The sequence below is a fragment of the Typopeltis vanoorti genome, chromosome 5 (genome assembly GCF_054136105.1).
Source record: "Typopeltis vanoorti isolate ZY-2024b chromosome 5, IOZ_Tvanoo_1.0, whole genome shotgun sequence".
Classification (NCBI taxonomy): domain Eukaryota; kingdom Metazoa; phylum Arthropoda; class Arachnida; order Uropygi; family Thelyphonidae; genus Typopeltis; species Typopeltis vanoorti.
The window spans coordinates 79,601,120-79,621,346 of NC_143553.1; the positions used below are offsets into that span (position 1 = coordinate 79,601,120).

Below are 20,227 nucleotides of genomic sequence, written 5' to 3' on the forward strand. Positions count from 1 at the left end.
CAACTTTTTTTTTGTTTGTTTGTTTTGGTCATCTTTCTGTTATCACCATTGGTTAGTCATCCTTCCATAATCATTCCACCTCTTATATGATGAAAAAACTTCTTTATATTTAATTTGGACTGCTTAGAAATTTTCTTTCATAATCAGATTTGACCTTTTTCACCCTTATTGCTTGCCCTTTGTGCTGCTCATAATAAGCTGATCACCTTGTTATTTATATTCCATTCACAATGGGTTTTTTTTTTCAGCTCTTGCTTTATATCTCTACTCATCTACTTAATCTCTACTTGATTTATCTTCCTGAATTTGGGTGTACAGTCTGATACTGCTTCTCTGTAACAATCCCTGACCACTTTCCATGCAGAATTGACATTCCTTTTCGACAAGGATTGTCAGTCCTTTTAGCTTCTCAAATCATAACACGGCTCAAAAGGCCTCCTACTGTCATAATTACCAGTTTTATAGTTTAACATAAATCCTTTCCTGACAGAGAATTCCACATGTTTAGCAACCTCCCAGAAGAAGACTACCTGTCACTCTCCATGATTACAGGCAGTGTCTACAACAGATTATGGGTACATTCTGCTATGCTCCCTTTCCTCCCTCCAATGTGTTTCCATAGTTGAAGTCTCTCATGATAATTGCTCGGTCTGCATTCATTGTGCCAGTCTGCTGATGCTTGGCATATCTTCCTGTGGACCTCCTTGTCTAGACTGATTAGCTGAGTGGTTTGCATACCCACTCTGCAACCAACAGACCATGGGTTTGAATCTTACTTGTGTACTGCTATAACCTTTGATATGATACAGTATGACCTTTGCTATATTTGTGCCATTAAAGCCATAAATCACCATCATCACCTTCTTGTCTATAGCAGAAACCACAATATACTTTATTCTGTTGGTCTCTATTTCACACCAGATAGAATCAAATGAACCATCCCACCCCCCACCACCACCAGGCCTAAAATCCTCTTTAACTTCTAATTTCTTAGCCATCATCAGCAATATCCCCACCTCCTCTCCCATACCCTCTATCCTCCCTGAAAATGCAATATCCTTTACATTCTATGCCTGTAACTCTATCGTTTTATGCTAACCAGGTCTCACTATTACTTACCTATAATTTTTGGCCAAATCGAGCTGACCAGTGTCAAAAACTCCTCTCCTTTATTTTGGATACTTCTGTCATTCCTGTATTTACATTTTAACATTCCCCTTGGATCCACAGTCATCCTTGTGTAATGTCATTGCCAACTCATTTAGATTTGAAACTGCAAACTTGCATTCTCTATTGCATAATCATTTCTCTATACACACACACACACACACTCATTTTTCTGAGGAGAGGCTGAACCCACACTTGGCTGCATCCCCCTCCACCCCAATACATTTAGTTCACCTGATTTTGTACTTCCAACCTCTCACTGGACAATTATATAAATATTATATAATGTAATGTTATTATATATTGTATCATAATATAATATACAATATATTTCATCTGAACTTTACTTTTGTTTTAGGTTGAATGGCCTATCAAGACCAAGTAACCTAGCATCTTAGAAACCTGATACTGCTTAAGATAGAGTGATTAATCCTATTTGTATACTACGTGTACTATGGCTGTATATTTGTGAATTATGGCTGTATATCACATGTGTTCTTCTCAGTAATTTGTCTGTTTTGCTAGATGGAAACTAGATTTTTGGGGGGAATTAAAAGCCTGCCGCTTCCATATACTCGTAAAATCAGCTAACTCACCTTCACTTTGAAAGGTCCTAATAAAGGTTCTTTGTACCTCACAAGGGAGTGGAACCAAGGTCTTTCAAACTAAACAGCTTTGTCTACACCAAGTTACAGAGGCACTTCATATATTACATGATAAATATATTTTAAATAAAATAAAAATAGTAAACATGACTGCAGGAATGGAAAAGAGCATGACGGACAAAGCAAAAGCAAGTATGATTGTCAACACAAAATAGATGATGATTGCAGTAATGCAAGAGTTGAAGAATAAGATGACTGAGATAAGAAACAAGATGAGGAATATGCAAAATGAGATTATACATTTGGTGAATACGAACAGAAGGTTTCAAAAGAACAAAATGTGTGATAGTGGAAATGAAGAGGTGGTGAATGATTACAGAGCGGCATCGCACTGTATGGAGAGAGAGATTCCATTATTAAAGGTGTGGTGAATGCAATGATACAGAAGGTCTGTTTTTCCAGGAGAGGGGAATGAACAGGGTGATCGATGCTTTGGATGAGAAGTAAACATGTGAAGAAGTGAATTTGAATTCTAATAAAAGTTCCTTCATGATATCTTCATTTTTAATATGATTCTGCCATTGGTGTCATCTGTTCACTTCCTTAATTTTTCTCAGAAATCTCAATCTGTGGTCTTGACTCTTGCTTTATTTCTAACCTAACTCAACCTAACTCAAGTGCTTTATTTCTAACTCAACTCTCAGATTAACAACTTAAAATTGGTTTGAAAATGCTGCCTTGTAGACTGTTAGAGTAGGGGATTTGGCTCATTTCTTTTTTACTCCATATAAATTCAATCATTAATGTGATCGATTAGAGTTTGACAAAGTCATGCTTTCCTGATACGAAGATTAATGATGTAATTGAGGCTATTAGAGCACAGAAGCATAGGGTAAAAGAAATGATTGTAGTAGCTGGAACGAATGATTTAAAAGGAGAAAACTATGATATGAGAGAGGAGTTGAAGAAATTGCTGGAAGTGGCAAAAGAAAAGAGTGAATGTGTTAAGATAGTGAGTCTGTTGCCTCAGTATAACAGAGTAGAGTTGAGAAGGAGGGCCATAATAGAGAATGACTATGCATACATTATGCAGGAGGGGTGGTGTAGAATTTCTGGTTTGCATGGAGTGAGTTTGACCAGAGAAAGGATTTATACAAAAAGGATGGGTTGCATCTGAATGGATTTGGTGTTCAGAGACTGGAAAAATTGTTCCTTTTAGGTGGGGGGAAGCTGTTGAGTGGATATGAACACATCAGTGAGACAGTTTAGTGTAAGAATGTGTATAATATGCCGGCGTTAGTACCAAGGGTAACAAACCAGAATGGGATAGTTAGTATAAGGTGTCAAAATAGGGATGGGACTAGGAGGCTTTTTCATTTTATATACATTAATGCCTAGAGTATTAGGAACAAGCAGGAGGAATTTTTGGCCTTGGTTGGCTCATCCTGGCCAAAGATTATTGGCATTAGTGACACATGGCTAACAGAAGATGATATAGTTAGTGGGATAGAATGTGAAGGGTATAGTGTGTTCAGGAAAGATAGATAGAAAAGAATGGGGGAGGAGTGTTATTGATGATAGCTGATGAACTGCAGCCCAAGAAAATAGAAGTTCAACTGCAGGATAGCAAATATAGCAAAAATAGCAAATTTGAGCCTATCTGGTGTGAGATTGAGGTTAGCAGAACAAAATATACAGTTGGGTGCTGCTATAGACCAGGGGAATGAAATAGTATGCATCGGCAAATAGACTCACTGAGTACCAATTATATATTTGGTTTAATCCTTTATCCAAGTGTGAGCAAACAAAGTTTGCGCCTGAAGTATTTTCAGGTCTGGGGCAACTCGTGGCAAAAGTGGTATAACTTCTCATCACTTGCCTTAGTATTCCATAATGCAAAACACACCTAAGGTGGAAGTAATGGAGAAGTCATATTTCCATATATGAGTTGCCAAAAGGTGTCACACCTTATTATTAAAATTCTCTGGATTAGAGATAAGTTGATGGAAGTGTTTTCACTTGGCTATGATGGAAAGGTTCTACAGAAAAAATGCTTTTTCTTCATTTTTTTATTTGATGTCCCTTTAATGTAAGGAATGGTTATAGTTTTATTGTAGTCTGGTTTATCTTTGTTTTTTATTGAGATCTTGTAGAGAATTTTGTTAATATGTTTTGGCTGTAACCATTTTTTAGAAAAGTAATTACATTAAAGGTACATCAGATAAAATAAACAGAATACTACAGAAATACAACCTGAAAGCCACCTTTAAACCTCCTACAAAATTAAAAAGCTTACTCAGCTCATCCAAAGACCCACTCCCTCTGCTGGTCCATCCTGGAGAATACCGTATTTATTGCACCTGTAATCTACCATATATAGGGGAAAGAGGACACACAATTCCTATTAGACAACAGAAACATAAACGACACATTAAATATAATAACTATGGTGAAGCTGGCCTTTCTGATCATGCCCTGAACACTTTACATAGAATTGACTGGAAAAACACCAGTTGTTTACATCATACCAAAACATGGTATGAACGCAAATTTAAGGAAGCCTATGAGATTCTCATCAACCACACCAACTGAACAATAATGATGGTCTAAAAATCCCAAGCATATGGAAGGTATACATATTCTACCCATGGAACCTTTTTCACTAAGAGTTAACTATAAACAGGCCTGTAGATAATCCAGAATCCTAAATGTAATATAACAATTGTAATGTTAAAATAGGACATCATTGTTACTGTAAGAAAACTATCTATAAGAAAGAATGTTTCTCTCATGTTATCTTAAATAGAATTTAGCTTTGATGTAGTTTCTAAATAATTAATAAATTTGTAATTTTGTTTTTTATTTTTTTTATTATTATTTTTTTCATTAGAGGTCATGCCAGTAGAATCAGGTGATCAAATCATTGTTTCTTTAGCTTACTGTGTGAAATGTAACTCAGCTTGTCCTTGTATATCAGGGATGAATGCTGGTCTTGAAATTCAGCGAATGAGAGGTGTGATTGAAGTCTGATTAGCGGAATAATGAATTACTGACCATTTAAAACTATGTACAGGACCCTCGTATAATGCGGATGTTAGGTTCCGCAGAAATGCCACATAATGTAAATCACGTTATGCGAGTCTCAGATCACATAGAAAAAGTAGAGTTATGTTTTTAAATCGTTTTTTTTTTTTTTTAATTATATAAACAACAATGACATATCCAACAAAAAATATATATTTATTTAATTCGGGTAATTCATGTAAGTTAAACTTCATTGCACATAATGCATAAATGTTTTAGGCAAAATAAAATAGTGCATATTTTAATCTTTCGTAGCATGAGGATTTGAGGACTGGTTAATAAACACTGGTTTTGTCATGTAATCACCTGATACATTACTACAAACTGTAGAGTAATTCTAATTTTGGAAACTTTGAATCCAGGAGTTGATCTTTCATTTTTCGAAATATAGGTGCATTTTTAGACTTTTTTCCAATATAACCCAGATTCATCCGCATTGAACACCTGGTCTCAGTGGTGTAGCTAGAGCTTTTGCCATCCCTCTCAATACACATCAAAAATACTACAAAAAGTCAAAACAACATATAGGGAAATAAATTAAAATACTATGTTTATTTTTGAAGTAAAACTTTAATTTCAACATTCTAAAATGTTAGTTTTCTTGCTTTTCTGTTAGCAAAATCGTCGATGACATTGGCGAAGTATATTTCAAAATAATGTAGGTAATTCTTAATCTATTTTATTTAGTAAAACTACTCTCACAACTAGCAACACTTACAGCAATTGTGAGGAAAATTCGCAGTAGTATTACAATATTTGGAAATGAGTTCTCGAGACTGTATTTTAGAATTAACTGCAAAGGTTCAAAAAGGTTCAAAGTGCTGCCCAGGGCAGATTGCCCCCTCTGCCCCTCCCTAGCTATGCCTTTGCCTGGTCTGCCCTATAAATGTTTATAAACTTTGAGAGTTTTTTGTTTAATAAGATTTCCATCCATACGAATTTTCTTTTGAAGTGCAATCTTCAAAAGAAAATTCCTATGGATGGAATTCCTATAATGATTTCTATCAAAATCATTAGAGATTTCTCCATTTTTCCATTAGAATATCGCATACACGAGCAACGCGCTTTGCACTTATCATTGACCCAGCAATAAACACTTTCTTGGATTTTATGTTCATTTTGTTTGATTGTTCGAATTGTTGATTCATTTAAATTCAAAGTCCCTGCAAAAACTCCTGGTTTTTCTCCATTTTTCAACCGATCCAAGATTTTGAATATTTTTCTTCGAGAGAAATTAATTTTGTTTTCAATGTTGTTTTTCCCTTTCGTTGCAGTTTGTGGCCATTACTATAAAAATAATTTTTTACACAAAAAAGCAAGCATTACATATTGTATGTAACTCACCATAAAATAAAGTGCTCAGCTTGAGATGAACACACTTATGATTTTTAATGCACTTTCCTGGCAGAAACGAGGACAATTTTAAACACTAAACATTTTATACGGTAAATAATTGAGGTACATGCATGCTAAAGGGTATTTCCCCTAATATAAATTCACTACTTAGAATTACATGTGGGATTCAGGCAGACACAAATTTAACGAAGATAAAATCTGATTTTTAAGTCGCTCGGTGAAAAACATATGAAAAGATATAGGGTTACTACAAATTGTAGACCGTATTTTTATCAGAACCGTGTTGTATAAGTATTGCATTCAATAAGGGTTACTACAATTTTAGGCTGCATTATATCGAAACTGCATTGTATAAGTACTGCATTATACGAGGGTTACCTGTATTTAGAAATTTATGTACATTACAACATTTATTTTACAAATGATATTCTATCTTTTTCAATTTAGCTACTTGAATACAAATTCTACCCTACAGTTCTTCTTTATGAATTGGTCAATAACATCATCATAAAAAGTTGGTTGTAACTTAATTTTCCCAAGCAACATGCACACGTGTAAAGGCTGGCTGAAGCTCACTGGCTAGAGCTACTTTGACTGCGTATGGCCCGTGTTTAAGCAACAGGGTCAGATGACATGGAGGGAACAGAAATGGCTATGCACGCATGAAATCACAGTGCTGAAGCAATGACCTGAATGCTCCCACAACCGAGCAAGCCAAGGTAGCTTGACTAGTGTCAGCCTTCGATACACAATGTTAAGCTCAATTATTGCCGCGCAAGCTTTAAATATCTTCTGTCTACAAAAATAAAGGCTAAATGGAATGCTTATAAATGCATGCATTTATTAACAAATAAATATTTGTTAATAAATATTTATTTTTAACAAATCTTTCTTTCTCAATTAATGAGCTTGTGCAGCAAGCATAGCAAGCATGGAGAATTTGACAGTGTTGTATATACTCCAGATGATGACCTTCATATGAAGGTCGAAACGTCGGGAAATTAAAATAGTTATTTATAACACGGTTGTCAAGTCCATAATTTCTAAAATGAATCTGTAAATTGCATCTTCTCAATCTTTCCTCATATTCGATTTCAGAGGTCAGAAACTACCTTAGTCGGTTGCCTCTGAACCTTTCCAACATCTCTTCATCCTTTTGAAAACCAGGTGACCAAATCTTTGCACAATAGTCCATGTGTGGCTTAATCAAACCCTTATACATTGGAACAAGAATCTCCCTACCTCTACAAGTCAGTGTCTTCTGCATTATTCCCAGAAGTCTTTGTGTTGTCTTCACAAGTTTTGGCAATGTGTCCCCCTAATTTCAGATCCTTATCCACTATCATCACCTCAAGATCTCTTATTTCCTCCACCTCCGACAATATATCCTCACCAAGCATAAATTCTGCATTGCATCTTTGTTTCTGAAATTTTAAAACCTTACATTTTGCAACATTGAACTCGTATCCCCATTTCCATGCCCAATCACTGAATTTATTCAAGTCTTCTTGTAAGGCCACAACATCTTCCCTACTCTTCATGATTCGTTCCAACTTTGCATCATCTGAAAACAACTGAATATCTCCATTCAAAGCTTTGCCAATATCAATAATATACAAGTTAAACCGTAGTGGCCCTAAAGCAGACCCCTGAGGCACACCACTAGTGACTTTGCTTTTCCTAGATATTGCTCCCCCATACACAACTTGCTGATACCTATCAGATAGCTAGTCTCTAATCCAATGCACTAATCTAATATCCAACCCCATCCGCTTTAGTTTGACTATCAACTTATCATACAGTAATCTATCAAAAGCCTTTGTGAAATCTAAGTATATTGCTGTGTATCCCTCTCCTCTGTCCAAGGAAACAGCCACCTTATTATAATAAGTAAGTTGATTACTAAAACATGACCTCCCTTTAGCAAATCCATGCTGTCCATCAAAGATAATACCATTGTTGTCAACCCAATTCTGGATCCTAGTTCTCACATGTGCTTCTCCAAACAACTTAACCACAACACCTGACATATAGATAGGCCTATAATTTGATGCTTGAGTTCTATCACCTCCCCTATGAAGCACCACAATCTTGCCCTCCCTCCACTCCTTAGGAACTTGACCCATTGCAAGACTCTAATTAAAAAAATATGTCAAGGCAGGTGTCAACTCCCTTCAGAATACATGGTGATATATTATCAAGTCCTACAGCCTTATTAACATCTAGTTTGCTCAACTCCTAATACACCTCTTGCTCACTTACCATCAGTCTCTCCTCCACATCATCAATTGCTCTCCTTCCCTCCATGAAGTCACATTCACAAGATTGAAAGAGACCTTTATGAATTGCTCATTAAGCCACTACAACAGCTGTCTATATACCATTTTCCCCAGTCAATGTCATCCTTCCATAATCATTCTTTTTTTTTTTTTTTTTTTTTGCTGGCTACATATCGAAAGAACTCCTTAGGATTCTTTTTCGCTTCATTAACTAACTTTATAATAAATTTAGTTTAATCCTTTATCCAAGTGTGAGCAAACAAAGTTTGCGCCTGAAAGTATCTTCAGGACTGAGGTAAGGTGGTACACACCAGGGCAACTCGTTGCAAAGGTGGAGCAAGCTACCAAGGCTCCTGTCTCAGTATCTCCTATAATGCAAAACACATCTCCTTGCGGATATGTCTAATGTTATGCATTAAGGGAAGGGCCACTACCCAGACTAGTTTCGACCTTTATTGAGGTCTCTTCAGTGGGAGCCAGGCCCAAGCTGAGATACCAGGCAGAAGCATTCGCAGGTCATCTCTACCTATAGAAGTTGCCAAATGGTGTGCCACCCATTTTTAATAAATTACTCTGGATTTAGAGAAAGATGTTGAAAGTTTATTTTTCACTTGGTTAGAATATAATAAATTTAGTTTAATCCTTTATCCAAGTGTGAGCAAACAAAGTTTGCGCCTGAAAGTATCTTCAGGACTGAGGTAAGGTGGTACACACCAGGGCAACTCGTGTTGCCCTGGTGTGTTCCACCTTACCTCAGTCCTGAAGATACTTTCAAGCGCAAACTTTGTTTGCTCACACTTGGATAAAGGATTAAACTAAATTTATTATTTTCATCATTAACTAACTGTTACTCATACGTCACCAAGTCACCCGCCTTGCCTGGTCTTTGTAATCATCATGGTATTGGTTATTACCACTTCTCTCATGCTGCCTCCATAATGCCCTTTTTCTCTGTATTGCATGCTTAATTTCTTTATTCGTCCATTTCACACCTACCCTATTTAACTTTCTGACATTGGAATACATTTAGACATTGCTTCTACAAGATAGTTCTTGAAAATCCCCCAAGCTGCATTGATCTCTTTTCCAGCTAACTCCTCATTCCATGCTATAGCCACAAGCTGTCTCATGAGCTCTTCATAATCCCCCCCCCCTTCCCTTGTAGTTCCACATATACCCTTTTCTCACAGAGTTCCTCACACTGCTGGCAACCACCCAGGTAATCACCTCATGGTCATTCTCACCAATTGGTGATTGATTGGACACCTCATTTATAATTACATCCTCTGATGAGATGATGAAATCCAAGACTCTCAATCCTCGCGTGCCCTCTGTTACATACTGTCTGAGGTAGTTGTCCTTCAAAAACTCAAGAAACTCATTTTTGTTGCTATCTCATCATTCCAGTCTATATTGCCATAATTAAAATCACCCATAATGATCACCCTTTTTTATTTGCTTGGCTAATTTGATTATACATTTCATAGTCACTATCAAGAGCCTGTGTAGCTCAGTGGATGTGGCGTTTGCACACCACAGCGCTTGACCACACAAAGGAAGACCTCTTGGTTTCAAATCTAGTCGGCGACTAGAAGAAATTTTTCCTAGCATTTTTTGGACCGGTTCCTGAGTTAGTCAATTTCTGGCATGGGCAAGCGGGTTTTTTCTCCCGGAAACTCGGGTTTTTCGTCCCGTAAACTCAAGAAAATCGACTGTAGAACCCACATTATTTCAGACATTAAATACGAGTGGTAGGGTTAGGGACCACTAGATGGTGGCTTGTTGAGCCGTCTCTCTTCACTGCATGCCGCTTAATTAGTGATAGCCTTGGGCCATCTGTCTCTGATTGGGTACCAGTGGAGATTGAACTGCCCACTCAGTCTTCAAAAGTTAGATAGGGCTAAATGGCCTCGCCTACTCCCTATATATGGGAATAAAAAGGCATTAGCTAATTTTTTTTAATAGTCACTATCATCCACATTACCAGGTCCATAACAACATCCAACCAAGTATTTCATTCTATTCACCTCTATCTGACACCATGCTGCTTCAAAACCATTGGCACTATTTCCCTCTTGCATCTCTACTTGTATGGACATAACTCTTTCTCTGTCATCAATATCACTACCATTCCCTTTCTACCCTTTCTATCCTCACGAAACACATCATACCCTTCCACCTATATTCCTGTCAGGATGTTGTCCTCATCTAACCATGTCTCACTTGTTCCAACAATTTTTGGGTGAACAGACTCAATTAATGCAACCATTTCATCTGCCTTGTATCTTATACTTCTAGCATTTGTATACAAATACAACAGCTCATTCATGGATCTACAACTAGTTCCACTGATTATACCACTCATTCGATGCGATTCATTTTAGAACCCTCTTTAAGTTCAAGAGGAAACAGTTGGACAACATCCCATTCCTTTCCTATCTACACATGCATTCACATCCTCTTGGAGCATCCACCTTTCTCATGCTATCGATATAAAATTAATAACAGAAAAAACTCACGTACAAAGATTATTTAATAGTATAATTTTTGACTGTGTGTCACAGGCATCTTCAGTACATTAAGCTCAAATTAAACAATAACTTGACAATTCCAAAAAGCGCCACCAAAAAGCTGGTGTAAAATAACCGAAAAGGTCAATAAATTTCCTAAAAAAAAAAAAATAAATAAATAAATAAAAATTAATACAACAAAAAGTTAAGAAAGATTAGCTGATTTGTAAAGTACTATCTCCCATATAGAGGATAGACATAAGCCGTTGGATCTGTTTAAGTTAGGAGAATGAAGTAGAGTTTCACATGTTTCTTAATAAAGGTGTTCCATGAGAAACTGACTTTTGTGAAGAACTCGTCTTTCTCCAATGAACTCTGTGTCTAGTGAAGATGGCATGTTCCACAAGTCCAGACTTTTCAGGTTTAAAGTATTCAATATAAGATTGGTGTTCTTCTAGCCGAATAGAGGCAGATCTTCCCGTTTGTCCAAAATAAGATAATCCACAAGAGCATGGAATCTGGTAGACACCTGGATGATTAAGATGTGGAAGCTTGTCCTCAGGAGAAGTGAGAAAGGTGGAAATTTTTCTAAGCGGTCGAAAGGCAACAAAAATATTCAGTGGTTTTAAAACTTCTGATATACGTTCACTGATGCCTTGTACATAAGGAATAGTAATGCGTTATTTCTTCTGTGTTTGAAGAGGAAGACAATTAAAACTACTCAAAGTTCTTTTAATGAAGCAATTCTTATAACCATTAGATAGAAAGGAAGAAGTTATATATTGTAGTTCTTTCTGTAAAAGATCGTCTGAAGAACAAAAGGAGTGGGCCCGATGAACCAGTGTTTTAATAGTTCCTGCCTTTTGACTGGGATGGTGATGAGATTCCGCATGAATATAATGGCCTGTATGAGTCTTATTTCTATAAACTGAGAAATGTAGGTTACCATCTGGTTGGCGAAGAATTAGAAGATCTAAAAAGGTTAACTGCTTATTTGATTCTACTACTAGGATAAACTTGATTCTAGGATGAAATGCGTTTAACTTAGTGAAAAATTGTTGAAGTTCATCTGAAGAGCCATTCCATACAGCAAAAATGTCATCGACATATCTGAACCAATGAGTAGGTCTGGGAGAAATATTGTCAAAGATACGTTGTTCAAAATGTTCAATAAAGAAATTGGAGATAGCAGGAGAAAGAAGATTACCCATTGCTGTTCCTTCAATTTGTTGATACAACTTATTTTTAAAAGAAAAATAACCAGAATTTATTACAGAATCAAATACGTTTACAATGTCTGAAGGAAATTCCTGTTGTAGTAATTCAATGCTTTCCGAAAGAGGCACATTTGTAAATAAAGAAACAACATCTAAACTGATCATGATATCAGAACCGTCCAAATGAAGATCTGAAATTTTATTTTTGAAATCCAAAGTATTTTTTATATAAGTATCAGTTCTTCTAGTTGAAGAGGAGAGTAAATTTGATAAAAATTTTGAGATTTTGTAAGTGGGGAAAACTATACAATCTACGGAATGCCTGGTTTATGAACTTTTGGAAGACCATACAATCTAGGTGGACGACTGAAGAAGGTTTTAAGTTTTTTCTTTTGATCTTCATTCCATGTAGATACATTATCTATAAGAGAATTAAGTCTCTTCAATTCACTCTGGGTAGAATCCGATGTAAGAGGCCTATAAGCTGCACAGTCACGAAGTAAAAGAGACATTTTTTTCTCATATTCCTTCCTACCTTGAATCACTACAGCCTTCCCCTTACCAGCTTTCATAATAATTAAATTATTGTTATTCTTCAGTGATTTCAATGCATTAAACTCAGAGTAAGAAAGATTAGGATGAGGAGGCTTGGCATGAAAAATAATTTGTGCACATTCAAAACTTAATCTGTTGGCTGTTTTTTGGGATAAGGATCGAATACCCCTGTGTATGTTATGAAAAAAATCCATAAATGGCACCTTATTCGGCGTAACAATAATTTAATTATTATAAAAGCTGATAAGGGGAAGGCTGTAGTGATTCAAGATAGGAAGGAATATGAGAGAAAAATGTCTCTTTTACTTCGCGACTGCTCAACTTATAGGCCTCTTACATCGGATCCTACCCGGAGTCAATTGAAGAGACTTAATTCTCTTATAGATAATGTATCTACATGGAATGAAGATCAAAAGAAAAAACTTAAAACCTTCTTCAGTCGTCCACCTAGATTGTATGGTCTTCCAAAAGTTCATAAACCAGGCATTCCGTTAAGACCAGTCGTAGATTGTATAGGTTGCCCCACTTAAAAAATCTCAAAATTTTTCTCAAATTTACTCTCCTCTTCAACTAGAAGAACTGATACTTATATAAAAAATACTTTGGATTTCAAAAATAAAATTTCAGATCTTCATTTGGACGTTTCTGATATCATGATCAGTTTAGATGTTTCTTTATTTACAAAGGTGCCTCTTTCGGAAAGCAGTGAATTACTACAACAGGAATTTCCTTCAGACACTGTAAACGTATTTGATTCTGTAATAAATTCTGGTTATTTTTCCTTTAAAAATAAGTTGTATCAACAAATTGAAGGAACAGCAATGGATAATCCTCTTTCTCCTGCTATCTCCAATTTCTTTATGGAACATTTTGAACAACGTAATCTTTGACAACATTTCTCCCAGACCTACTCATTGACTCAGATATGTTGATGACATTTCCGCTGTATGGAATGGCTCTTCAGATGAACTTCAACAATTTTTCACTAAGTTAAACGCATTTCATCCTAGGATCAAGTTTATCCTAGTAGTAGAATCAAATAAGCAGTTAACTTTTTTAGATCTTCTAATTCTTCGCCAACCAGATGGTAACCTACATTTCTCAGTTTATAGAAAGAAGACTCATACAGGCCATTATATTCATGCGGAATCTCATCACCATCCCAGTCAAAAGGCAGGAACTATTAAAACACTGGTTCATCGGGCCCACTCCTTTTGTTCTTCAGACGATCTTTTACAGAAAGAACTACAATATATAACTTCTTCCTTTCTATCTAATGGTTATAAGAATTGCTTCATTAAAAGAACTTTGAGTAGTTTTAATATGTCTTCCTCTTCAAACACAGAAGAAATAACGCGCATTACTATCCCTTATGTATAAGGCATCAGTGAACGTAAGCAAAAGTTTTAAAACTACTTAATATTTTTGTTGCCTTTCGCCTGTTTAGAAAAATCTCCACCTTTCTCACTTCTCCTGAGGACAAGCTTCCACATCTTAATCATTCAGGTGTCTACCAGATTCCGTGCTCTTGTGGATTATCTTATTTCGGACAAACAGGAAGATCTGCCTCTATTCGGCTAGAAGAACACCAATCTTATATTTAATACTTTAAACCTGAAAAGTCTGGACTTGCAGAACATGCCATCTTCACTAGACACGGAGTTCATTGGAGAAAGACAAGAGTTCTTCACAAAAGTCTGTTTCTCATGGAACGCCTTTATAAAGAAACATGTGAAACTCTACTTCATTCTCCTAACTGAAACAGATCCGACAGTTTACATCTATCCCCTTTATGGGAGATAGTAGTACTTTACAAATCAGTTAATCTTTCCTAACTTTTTATTGTATTAATTTTTTTTTTTTTTAGGAAATTTATTGACCTTTTTAATTATCTTATACCAGCTACTTAGGTGGCACTTTTTAGAATTGTCAGTTATCAGTTATTGTTTAATTTGAGTTTAATGTACTAAAGATGCCTGTGACACACAGGCGAAAATTATACTAATAAATAATATTTGTACGTGAGTTTTTTCCATTATTAACTTTGTATTGATATGTCTACTCACGGTATACCTCTTTTAAAATGTATTTCTCAAGATATGTTTCTCTATTCACCCTGAGCATCCCCGTTTCCCAGTCCGTCTTGCACAGCCATTCTCTCATTCTCTATATTCATGCCACCCACTTCCTCATTCATAACCACCTCTTTAATCTCTCCTGCTCTTCCACATCGCTTCCCACTTGATCAGTTTCATTCTCTGTACTCACTTCTCTACCTTCCAGCAACAGCTCCAAGCGACTCACACCAAAACCACTCAAATGCAGTCCATCACTCTTATATAGTTCACTTCATCCTTCAAACTCATTTCACACATTAACAAATTGCACTCCTTTCTCCTCACACATTTCAGCCGACATGTCATTCATAATCCTTGCTCTCTGCCTCATCTGACCACTGTCATACCTAGGCAACATGTTTACTACCTTTCCTATCACAATTTATGATGCCATATTTTTGAGATGGATGGGAGGCTAATGTATTTTGGATATGATGACCTGAAAAAGTTAGTTTTTTTTACACTGAAGTGCACATAGATCGATCCATTTTACCTACACTAGATGTGTACATCTTGAAAGGAAATACCTTTTAATGATTATTTTTCTAGTGTTAACTTAATATAAGGATGTAGAGTGTTGATTTTTTTGTAGAAATCAGTGGAGCTCTGGTTCTGTGTGGCTCCAGACTGCAGAGATGTCATCAGTGTACAGCAGCCAAATTGTTGGTTTGTAAAGAGAGCAGATTCTTTCTTCCAGGTGTTCAAGATAAAAGTTGGCTAAGTTTGGTGATAGGGGTAATCCCATTGCAGTTCCTCCCTCTTGTTTATATATTTTATCTTTCTGCATAAAGTAACCAGATGTAATTATAAATACGATTAAGTCTACTATATCTTATGGAAATTTTGGGCTAGAAATTCTACCATCTCTTTGTGAGGAATATTTGTGAAGAGAGAGAGAGGGAGAGAGAGGTGATATTAAAGCTTACTAACATGTCTGTATATGCCAGTTTAATGTGATAGGGATCATTCCTATCACCTAACTTAGCTAACTTTTATCTTGAACACCTTAAAGAAAGAATCTACCCTATTGAGCCCAAACCAACAAATTGGTTTCTGTACAATGATGTATTGTGTGAATAATGGTTAGTGTGTGCCTCTGGAGATGAATCTGACTCAGCAAAAATGCCTTAGAAAATAATAAGAATGACTATAAGTAAAGTGGAAAATAATTTTTACACTGCTGATGAAATAAATGCCTTTTTTTTATTAATAAGGAGCAACTAGTCTTAAGACTTAATTCTTTCAGAGTGCTGATGAAGGTATTATGAAGTTCATTTACCAGCATTTTCAAGATGGATCACAGCTTGTACAAACTGATGATGAAGGTGCAGAGCTAGTTTTAAAGAAGCCATATGCTTATATCACTGGAAAGTATAATGCTATGAGAGCAGTCACTCAGCTCGGAGGACCAAATAAATTTTTCTTTTCCGAAGATATATTTTCGATGTCATTTGCTGCTCCCATAATACAGAAAAATCATCCATGTGGTGAAGCATTTGAGTTAAGGTAAATCTCATTGCACTGCTCATTTAACTGTTGTTCAGTTGAGATTTTTAGTATTGCTTGCCCATGCCACAAATATATTATACATGAGCATCTAATTATAGATTTAATTTTTGTATAAGTACCAATAATCCATAATAATCTAAAATTTTGCAAGATAAGTGTATTGCTATTTTATATGGTGCTTCTTGGTGGGATAAAGAATGATTATAGGAGGAGGAGGATATCAGAGGCTCGAAGTGGCTTGAAAAAGTTCCATGTTTGGTCTCTAGAGCCGGGTTCTCAGACTATGTAAAAAATAAATAAAAAATATATGTGTACATAAATAAATAAAAATAATTTTAAAAATCCCTTAGCTAGCCAATGGTACCGATGTAGTATATGTTTGAAAATGTTTGTGAGTGGGATATACATAAAAAAATAAAACAAAATAACTTGAGACACTAAACAAATGAGCATTTAATGACACTTGTGACAAAGGAAAACAAACACAGAAAAGTCTACACACAAAAAGTCTAATAACACATTATTAAATCAGATATTTTGATCTGAATGCACCAGATCATTGTGAGTAAACAGACAATTCAAAGGTAGAATAGATACAAGCCACATGCTGACATAATACAGATAGCAAGCTGTGAACCAAAGCATTAATAAAATGCTGCTTATAACTAAATAAGGATTAAAAACTCCCCCAAATTTTATCTAAAGAAAGACAACCATTACAGTTCAAGTTAGGGTGATAATAATAGTGCTAAAAAACCCTATTTGAACAAATGCTCAAATTTAAAATGTCAAAGCTGTAGTAAATGTGTCTTAGATCAGAGAGTCTGTGGACAATGTCTACTATGCTAGACTAGTATAGTAGATTTTCAATTTCATTGTCAATAGACTCTTCTGATCAGAGGTCTGTAGTGCAAAGACTACAGACCTCTCAAGCTTTTTATTATTATTATTATTATTATTATTATTATGGGACACTTCCAGAGAGTCCAAAGACTCATCGAAGGAGAGCACCTACTCTACATCGCTCTGTGTCCACCACTCAGTCCACCAACTTCCACAGACAATCACAAACATTCATGCCATGGCAGGATTTGAACCTACAGCCTTTTGGCTGGAGAGCAAATATGCTAACCACTCAACCAACCAGGCCAGCGAGTATGAAATGAGTTTACAGATAATATAAGATTGATGTTCTGTAATCTTTGGAGAGTAGAATGCTCTGTTTGTGTAAAGTATGAGAGTTATATGATTATTAATTCACTTAAGGAATTCAACGTAGACTAGAATATAAATGAAATTAAACTTTAATATATATTTTTCCAATATTTCGGCAATGTCAACTTGCCATTTTCAAAGAACTTACAATGAAGATGCACACACAGGTACTACATACAGTAAATGAGGAAGAAGCAAGGAAGCTATCATTTCTCCTAAAAGTCCTGATGGTGCCCCCTAACAGGCTATGTAGGTATTCTTGGCCGTTAGGCTGAAGGTCTCCTGATGTACGTCTCCGAAATTTGGGGCAGTCTCACGCAACCAAATTTGTTGAGGTTTGGCATGTTTCTTAGGGCTGAGGCTGATTCCACGAAAAGTCTTTCAAATTTGAATTTGAAATGGTGTATTATTGTGGCTTTCTTCCACTATATTCTGTGGCGTGTATCCAGAGTGTATCATGGTCTGCAAGACCAGAGTGGCCATACTAGTGAAAACGAATGTAGTCCTTGTGTTCTGAAATTCTGATATTCACTGTCCTGCCTGTTTGGCCAAAGTAGGACAGCTTACAGCTGCAAGGGACCTGGTATACACCAGGTAGGTCTAGTGGAGGTGGTTGGTCTTTAGTGGAGCAGATAAGGGATGACAATTTTCTATATGGTCTGTAACAAGAGGTCAAGTCATGTTTTTTTAAGATTTTGGTAATTTTTTCCAAGATGCCTCAGATGTAGGGAATAGTGATGGATTTAGAGTAATCCTTGTTGTGAAGGGGGGGTAGGGTTGTGGTTTACTAGTTTCAATATTTTTGGATTTTTTTTTTTTGGCGCGGTAGCCATTATTCAGGCCTCCATGGAGTCAAGAGATTCATCGTGGGAGGTCCTTCTTAGGAAACATAAAGTCTATCATACCACTCATTGACCGTTCTTGCTCACACCACTCTATCAGGCAATTCATTCCACGGTTCCACCACCCTCCATGCAAAGAAGTATGAGAGATATACTATATCACACTGGTAAACACTTTTATAGACAATTCTTTCTCTCAGGGTTACACTGAGATCAGCATTCATTGTGTAGAAATTATGGCTACAAAACACATGTTAAAGCACTTATTTTACTTAAAAACTAAATTAAAATACCCTCAATGTTTGACCTCTAAATCAAGGAATATATATATATATATATATATATATATATGAACTAAAACAAAGCTACATCATAATATACATACCATAACTGTTTTGCTAACCATTTACACTAGCCTGACCTCTGGTGAGGGATAGAGTAAAATTTAAATATAAAAAAAATCAAAAAGAAATGTATAATAAACGAACAGTAATAATTAAAAATAAAAGTGGAACTGCATGAATTCCTACTTTTTAACTTTTCTACAGTACTATTATCTTTAGGTTCTGTCCATTGATCAGGCTTGTGTTTGTAGTTTGCCTTCTTGTTTTTCTGTTGTTCTATACCTGAATGCTATATAGGTTGAAAATGAGTCTTTCAGATTCTTGGAATTGCTAATCCATCATTCTTGTTGAGATTGAGATTGGGATGATGAATTAGCATCTCACAAGCTTCTTTGAATTTTCTTTTATATCCAGTTTGGTGCAATGTAGGAACTGGGTTACTTTCCAATTAATTCTGTGGCATTTTTGAAGTGCATGATTGGAAAGGACTGTTTTTCAATAATTATTATTATGGGAAACTCCAGGGAGTCCTTAGGCTCATCGAGGGAGGCCCCCAATCATGTTCATCACAACTATACGACATTCATACAGTATTTATCATACCCCACCTTAAACTCATTCACTGTCACGGCATCCACCACAGACTCTGGCAGCCCATTCCACTTATTCACCTCTAAAAGTAAAGAACCCAGCTCTAACCACACTTTTGCCCAGCTTCCATAGATGTCCCCTAGTCCTCCCACAACCAGCCCTGTTCTCAAAAATATCTTCTGAATTAATTTTATAGAAACCCTTCAGTAATTTGGATGTCTCAATCATATCTCCCCTCCTCCGCCTAGCAACCAATTTTTACAACCCACAAATCCTCAACCTGTTCTCATAAGGTTCATTCCACAGACCTGCTATCATCTTGGTTACTCACCTCTGGATCCTCTCAACCTCCTCCCGATCAAGAAGAAACCTAGGTGACCAAATCTGGGTACAGTGGTCGAGATGGAGACTTATCAAGGCTCGATATAGAGGAACAATAACCTGCTTGTCTCTGCTTGTCAACGTATTCTTCAGCAACCAAGTGATTTGATGAGCTGATCTGACCACTTTTGCAATGTGCACCCTAAACTTCAACTCCTTATCCACCAACACTCCTAAATCTCGTGCCTTATCAATTTCCTGAAGTACAGTTCCACCAACGTAGTAAACTGCTGCTAATCTTTTCATCCCAAAATGTATAACCTTACATTTTGCAACATTAAATTGACATCCATTCTCCTTAGCCCAGACCTCCAATCTATCCAAATCATCCTGCAAAATTTTGACATCATCTGCATTTATTATTGCCCTACCCAACTTTGCATTATCCGCAAACAAATGAACTGTTCCTGTCAGATCCTTACCTATATAATTAATGAACAAATTAAACAGCAGTG

At 36.1% G+C, this 20,227-nt stretch overlaps 1 protein-coding gene across 2 annotated transcripts in view; it reads left to right on the top strand.

The window, feature by feature from the left end:
- LOC150106581 (uncharacterized) overlaps window positions 1-20,227 on the top strand; it is a 267,472-nt gene that overhangs the window by 239,299 nt on the left and 7,946 nt on the right. For both annotated transcript variants that reach the window (XM_090393206.1, XM_090393207.1), the window contains exon 4: window positions 16,137-16,396. In XM_090393206.1, coding sequence (XP_090249332.1) covers window positions 16,137-16,396 — 260 coding nt within the window. The remainder of the gene's footprint in view (window positions 1-16,136; window positions 16,397-20,227) is intronic.